This window comes from Lepisosteus platostomus, chromosome 14 (assembly GCF_059453375.1).
Source record: "Lepisosteus platostomus isolate fLepPlt1 chromosome 14, fLepPlt1.hap1, whole genome shotgun sequence".
Lineage (NCBI taxonomy): Eukaryota > Metazoa > Chordata > Actinopteri > Semionotiformes > Lepisosteidae > Lepisosteus > Lepisosteus platostomus.
Window position 1 is genome coordinate 35,552,885 of NC_142624.1, and position 7,530 is coordinate 35,560,414.

Here is a 7,530-nt window from a genome sequence, read left to right on the forward strand (position 1 = left end):
TTCCAGCATTCCATTTATAGCTGGTTGATGTAACCTAGTGACATCTCCTGGGAGCAGAGTCACTTTGTAAGGTGTGGGAAGGTGATTTGCATGATTTCCCCTTGCGCACAAGCTTCTTCTCTGCCCCACTACACAAAGATGATGTTTCCTGATGCCGAAAAATGTTGTGTGTGTAACAGCGGTTTGCATCACATTTAATCCACAAAAGAGAGCAGATTCAGCCTGCCTTGCTTGTTTGGGCACTGGCAATTCAGATTTTCTTCCCGTGAAGTCTCGCAGAGTCCGTTTCTACAACATGACGAAGGTCCCTACATTTCCTGTTATAAAGGAGCATCTGCCACTTTCTTTGCTGACTGCTGACTGTGCTAAAACTAAGCATTTAGGGAAAGTTACAAAGGTTATCTTGTTGCTCTACTGTGGACTGATTCCAAGAGCAGCAGTATTTTTCTTTTGACAAGGTGACTGAAATAGTACACCATATTCCAAAAGATCTAACGATTACATTGTGCAATTTGAATACCTTCATTTAGTCTACACTTTTAACTCTATATCCTAACTTTGTTTGCCATTGGTATTACTTCTCCACATTGTCTACAGATGTAAAAGATGTGTAAGATTCAAGCACTTCATTTTCAGTTTCCTCAAGCTTACCCTTTTCCCATTTTACATTTCTGTTACCTGCATGTCATAGAAGACCTAACGGTCTATAATTAAGTGGTTTGGTTGTGTCGCCCTTTTAAGTGGATGAGTACACCAGCAAATTTCCAGTCAATGGGTATTCATCCTCAGGGACTGCATAGTGTGCTCAATCCTGCACATTTATACTTACCTGTGAAACCATGTGTTGGATTGTCACCACCACCACGTGTATTGAACTATTGTCAGCTCATTTGGTCTTCTGGGTACTGTGTTGTGTGATCATATTGTCTGACAAATTTCTGTGAGCTTCAAGACTCTGACTCTGCCTCTGTCTGTCTGGGCCTGTCCATAAGAGGGAGCCAGAAGCAGAGTTTAGGGTTTCCACTGCAGTACCTGAGCACACAGAATTAAGCCTGTTTTTGACTTGAGTTTGAGCTGTTCCCAATTGCACTAACTTACTTCTCTTCCCTCAGCCTGAGGCATGTTGAGGAGTTCCTCCTTGGTCAAACGTTTTCACAGTGTCTTCCCACTTAACCTTGTGTAGTGTTCTGCTCACGTGTTACATTGAAAACCAAGTACTCAAACAGTGAATAAAACTAATCAAAAGCAAATGTTTAAAACTTAAACCTTTAAATGTCTAATGCAGTTCTCTGCAAGAACCACATTTCTGAGAGGTGTAGCAAAGACTGCAATTTCTGGGAAAGATATTTAACTTTGCTCCTCTTAAGACATACATGTGTACCTACAGAGAGCTCTGAAATAACCATCCCATCAACTGTTTCTAAGGATGAAAGGTTACATATTTCTAAGGACTTCCAAAAACCTTGTTTAGTTTACTCCATTAAAATTTTACAGGAGCGATCTGACTTGATTAATTTGAGTGCCACAGCAGACAGATACAGCTCTTTATTTAACTGATTTTAGAAAGTAATCTCTTAAATAGCTGTGCTTCAAGGAGAATAAAGAGTGCTTTTGAATTAAAGTAAAAAACATGATGAACACCGTTGGCAGCTACTCAAGAATTACTCATCTGTTTTTTTTTTGTCCCGAGAACAGTCTTCCTGACGTACAGGAATTGTGAAATTATAAATCGACATGTTACAGACATCAAAGTGTTGAAATGATTGCACATGTTCCTTAGTAAAAAGGGATAGAGGAACTTCACAAATTTATCTGAAGCTTCTGCCAAAATTCAGCTGTTTAATATTGTACATACAAGACCAACATGCAGATGAAAATGGTCTATAACAGATGTTTGTTTTCATTTTAAAAATGTGTGTTCCTGCACATCACAGGCGTTACAAACCCCTGGTCTCCAAGTGCCGCTGTGGTGCTCGTGATCATGCTCTCTCCACTTGAGAGTCTAACACGAGAACGACTACTGCACGGTTTCACTCTTGTTCCATCACAAAAATAAAATACTCACAATCAAAGGAATAAAAAACTGACTTTATCGGTTTGTTTTTAACCAAAAAGGTTTAACAAGAACAAGAAACTGCTGGTGGATGGTAATTCAATCATGCTTGGCATGGAATGTGCAAAATACCTTATTCTATTGTTTTTAAGGCATTTTGGAAACAGACACGGATACTCGAGTCTAAGAAAATCATGGTCAAGGAAATTCCTGACCACACAGTTTTCAGAATTAAAAAGATGCCATGGATCCAGCACTAGTGCTCGTACCAGCTAATCTGCCTTTAAATTCCATATTTTGCCTTTAGTTCTTCGACTTTTTCAATATACTTCTTCATTGCGTCTTCTTTGCTCATTCCTAAGGGGCAAAAAGACAAAAGATCACAATAAACATGCAAGAATTTTTTTTTAAAACCCCGCTAAAGGCTCTTTTTGTGTCGTGAGCCACATCTTCCTCGTCAGCCCTCTCCCCAGAATGAAACGGCCCCTTTCGGAACGAGAGAGAAAAGTGTGCAACGTTTTATACGGACCTTTGTTGGCGTCCCAGGCGTCCCACTTGGCTTTTCCAGTGAAGTCTAACATTCCGGGGCGTTCTGCAAAACAAACCCGGCCCGTCAGCTCCTGCGGTTTTTGAACGTGACCTCGGCTACCGGGTCACGGGACGGAGAACACGCCCAGCAGTGACCCACCAAATCACAGCATCGCAAAAAAAAGCCACAGTGAAACACACCATAAACCGCAGTGCCCCTTTGGCAGGATGCAAGTGGACACAGAGGTCTTCCAGGAAGGGTTGCCAACTGCCAGCCTAATTATTTAGTAACCAGGTGCTCCCTTTTCCAAAGCAGTGGGGCACAACTCTGGTCCTTTAATTTCTGCAGGTTTTTGTTCCACCTCTGCTTTTAATGACCTAATCATTAGCTAATTGAACCACTTTAACACGTTTCAATGGGCTTCAGCTGTTAATTATTTCAGGAGACCTAGAAAACGTGCTGGCCGCTGGCCCTAGAGGATTGGAGAAGGGCACTCCAGTGTGAAAAAAGGTTATGCTCCAATGGCTCGGGCCTACTCAGCCTTTGTGTTTCTGGGCCGTATATGTGCTGCTTTTTGTTACTGGCTGCAGCTGCCCAAACAAAAGATGGTGGCAATAGTGTCAGCGCTCGACTGCCAGCCCGGTGCTAAGGGTTAATTTAAAGGTTAATTACAACCCAGCTTTCACTACAATGCAAGTGTACAGAAGGCGGAGACAGCTGTGTGGCTCCAGTGAAACTACATACGCGTGTTGACGTCTCCCACGGTCGCCTGTTTGTAGAGACCGTAAATCTCCAGCACTTCTTTATCTGCGGGCTTCGTCTTCAAAATCTTCACCTCCTCCGCAGCCTTTTCAAAATCGGCCTGAAAAGGAATCGCAAACACGACACCTAAAAGTGACTTCACGGCAGGACCGAGTGGGAAGAGTCTTCTTCCACAGAGCCGTAGGAACACGTCTCGCCCTTTTCAGGTCGCACCGTATCACAACGGGAAATGAGAACAGGGCTTTGTAGGACTGAAAAAGCTTCGCATTCAAAGATTAGACGTGTTCATGCGGCTGCATACATCTGCTGACCACAAAGTATCTTGTTGTTTAAACTTTGCCTTTTCTATTTGACAAAAAGTCTGTGCGCTCAATACAGTCTGCTTAACGTCTGCGAGGTTCTGAAAGCCTTGCCATGCTCTGAGAGGATGCAAAATATTTCAGACTTTTAAATCAAAAACTAAAACGCGGGAGATTGTTTAGAAATCCAATAAAAATGCACCAGTTCCACTGTATTGTTGTCTCTTTCTCAGACTGCCTAATAAAACCGCGGCAGAGAAGTGAAAAAAACGGAGAATCCCAGAGATCCGTTATTTCGCGCAGTCTCCCTCGGCACAGCTGGCCTAATGAAAAGGTTGGGATCTGTCCCACTAGGAATCTGCTTTGGGTCTGAACTGCATGATCTTTGGTGTCACCATGGGACCTACAGGAGAGGAGGAAACAGATACTACCAACCCCTGTCTGTTCGCTTTTTCATCATTACAAATGAATTAAAGTATTATGAAGTATTCACGGTGGGCTGCGCACGTCTACAGTATCTCATCATCTATACGAAACCCATTATATCCTATGAACTCAACCACGTCTTGAGTTAAGAATGTCCCGTTTTCAGATTAAGCGCCTACAAAACCGACGTGATTATTTTATATTACGTTTTTACTTGTAATTATCCAAACGGTACCTCCTCACTTTTGACTGCATTTTATTGCTTTAGTAGCAAAGATCAAGTTTTTGCCCTAAATGAATCATACAACGCACAGGATATATAATCATTTAAGAACCGCATGCTGTTCATCGGTCCTGAGTCACGAAAAGCGTGATAAGAAAAAAGATACTATATATCTTTAAGGGCATCTTATCGCAAGAGTATGGCCGACATTTGCAATGTAACCCGAGGCGGCCGTTGTGAAATCTACTGCAGATTTTCCACTCTTCAACAGAGATCAACAGCGAGGCTATATTTGTTGATAATTGTAAAACCCGGTGCAGAGGCGGTGTTTAAATAACGGAACTACAGGGAGTGGCGAGTGGACATTTGATCAGAGAACCCACCCATAAAATAAATAATGATGAGCTGCGACGTTTTAAGACATCTATCTTGAGAGTCATTTATTTACACTTTTTCATTATTTTCGTGTTAAACTAAGCCTGCCCCCTCAGGATTGGAAGGAAACACCATCGGTTATGCGCCGAAATATAAGATCTGATTAAAGGAGTTAACTCCTAGATTATGATTTATAAATCATTATTCGGGCACGTCTTCAATTTCTTCGATCTCCCAAGCGCAAAACACGTGGACCCGTCTACAAGTGTAACAGAGTGGCAGATGAAAACCCTTCTGATCCTGACGGCTGTCCGAGCATCGCGGAGATGCCAGTTCCAAATACACAAGTAGCTATTAAACATTGCATTTTCACAGTCTACGTCTAGTGAAATCTAGAAGCATTTTATTCTGGCAGGAAACCCGGCGAATAGTGTACGAAGGTCAGATTTTATTTTTTAACAGCAGGGGAGAGAGATGGCGTGCAAGCCCTCGTCTTCTTGCCAGCCCGTTACAGAAAGGCACAACTGCTCCACAAGCCCGTAAAGTACAGCCGTCAGCCCAATGAACCTTTTCCAGCAGCGAGAGGAAGAAGAAAAAAAAGCCCCTCTCTCGTCCTTTCAGCGTTCAGCTGTCGGATGAGTGAGGCGCAGACATAGATCTTTTTACCTGTGACATGATTTCTCTCAAAGTCGGAGGAGACCCTGGCTCTTCTTCTTCAACAGCGCTAGACACGGCCTCGTTACAACCGCTTCCGGCCTCCCAATGCTTGTGGAGTAGGTAGTCTACCGAGCCCAGCCCAGCCCACCTCTGCCCGTTCCCCTCATTGGTCTGCGTGGTTCCCCGGCGCTCGGCAGCCTGGGGTGAGCCGGATCGAGCCAATGGAGATCAGGCGAGAGAGGCAGAGCAGGGGCACACACGCACGGAGGTTACTGGGCTATGACTTCATCCTCTGTGCAAAGAATGGGGCGCTGTGTTGTAAGGGTTGTGTGTGTGTGTGTGAGAGAGAGACCCCACTATAGCTCTCCTCATGTGTTGCAGTTGTCTAAGAGACACTGAACAAAGCGAGACGCCGTGGGTCAGCAATGGGGCGCACGCCTGGAAGGCCCCGCCCGGCTGTGTTTGGCCGAAACACCGCCCCTTTTGTTTTCTCTGTCTGTGGCGCGCCTGCTTACTCCCTGATTTAACAGAGCTGTAGTTTGTAAATGATGAGGACGGGTTTCTGAAAAACACGAAACTCATAGCACGCATAGCTGTCTATCGAAGGTCGGACGTAGGGATCTTGCGTTGTTTGTCAGCGGCACTGCGTGAAAGGGAAACGGATATCTGAATTTTGACAATGCTGCTGATGTCATCAGTGTCCCTTCCTCTATTCTGTAGATATATTCATTGCCTCCGGCTGGAAATTGCGTTCTGTATTCTTGAAATAATTCAACAGTCCGCTACCTCTGACCCAACAAGGTTTATTTTGGCCCCAAATAATATCTTAACACGGCACCGGTCTGTGGGCGGGTCTGAGGACTGACAGCGGTCTCTCCTGGGGTTTTCTGCAGCTAATTTCCTAATCACAGGGTCATTGATTTCATTTCTTTCTGTTTGGAACGTATTTGTCAATCTGCTTTCAGCTCCTGAAAATCTGGGAGGGACTGTCTAGCCGGTTAAACCTGAATCGAGGGGCTCGCGTTCATCTAGTTGACATATAGTACGAGTAACCTACTCGATCGATATTATTATGATTATTTCGAAAATGAGATTTCACGTTATGAGGTGAAGCATTTTTATCTAATTCCATATATGCTCTGGACTGTACACAGAACATCTGGATTTCTGCAATTTCTGTGCGACATTTTTATGGTTTTTATTATTCTTCTTAAATACAAGGGGGAGAATACAACCAACAGGTGAATATACACATATACAAACGTCACAACATGATTGCACAAAGGTAACATCACGTGAATGAAACAAAAAAAAAAACGAATTTCCACAGTACAGAGGTTATGTGTTGTTAGGGGTTACATTAAATACGTTTATACGCCAGAAGAGTTTTGTAGACCAACTCACCAAGCTTATTTTTAAAAATGTTTAGTGAATTTGAGTATAGCTTAAGTGAGTTCGAGAATTCTTTAAAGCACATAGTGTTTTTTTTTTAACTCTACACGAATGTATGTAAAATTTTGCTAACATTAGAATGACATTTACCATTATACGAACTTCTTTGTCTGGACTCGGAACTCCCAGAACAAGATCCTTAAAATTATATGTACACGAGTATTACTATGATTAAGCCAAGAACATACCAAGTGCCAGAAGGTTGTTGAATAATGACAGGAGAAGGACGTGTTCCGTTGGTTCAATATCAGATTCGCAAAAGGTACAGGTGTTGCAATCATAGTTTAACTGTTTTCGTAGATATTCTTAGAGCCTTTCATGCATTCATGAATATGTTATACCGAATGTCCTTAGTATTTGGTATCGTGGGGATAGTAATGTATTCAGTTGTAGCTGAGATGAGAGAACTCTCGTCTACATCATTAAAAAATATTTTCTCCTTGATGGCTGGGAAGAATCTCTGAACCATAATTGTACAGATGTACTTATTTAAAATACTGTAAGGACCAATTTTGATCTCCGGTAGTAGGGGAATTATATAACTGCATTGTGGATTTTTTTTTTTACCAAAGCCAGTAAAACACGTGGAATTGTATAAATAATTTATTTAAATTGCTTTGGGTTGCACTCAATGTCATATTTCTTAACAAAATCAAAATACTCATATCATTCTCTATTAGCTTCTAATAGACGCACAATCGACCGAATTGAGCTCGGCAGCACACGCGGGGTTTACGTGATACAACCCCATTAT

General features: G+C 42.6%; 1 protein-coding gene across 1 annotated transcript; it reads right to left on the reverse strand.

Moving 5' to 3' along the window:
* Window positions 1-2,067: 2,067 nt before the first annotated feature.
* dbi (diazepam binding inhibitor (GABA receptor modulator, acyl-CoA binding protein)) lies at window positions 2,068-5,685 on the reverse strand. The gene is made up of 4 exons (XM_088606007.1): window positions 5,334-5,685; window positions 3,327-3,444; window positions 2,583-2,645; window positions 2,068-2,410 (listed from the first exon to the last, which is right to left on the reverse strand). The coding sequence occupies exons 1-4, from the start codon at window positions 5,340-5,342 to the stop codon at window positions 2,337-2,339; spliced, it is 264 nt and encodes an 87-aa protein (XP_088462133.1). The 5' UTR covers window positions 5,343-5,685; the 3' UTR covers window positions 2,068-2,336.
* Between the last annotated feature and the right edge of the window lie 1,845 nt (window positions 5,686-7,530).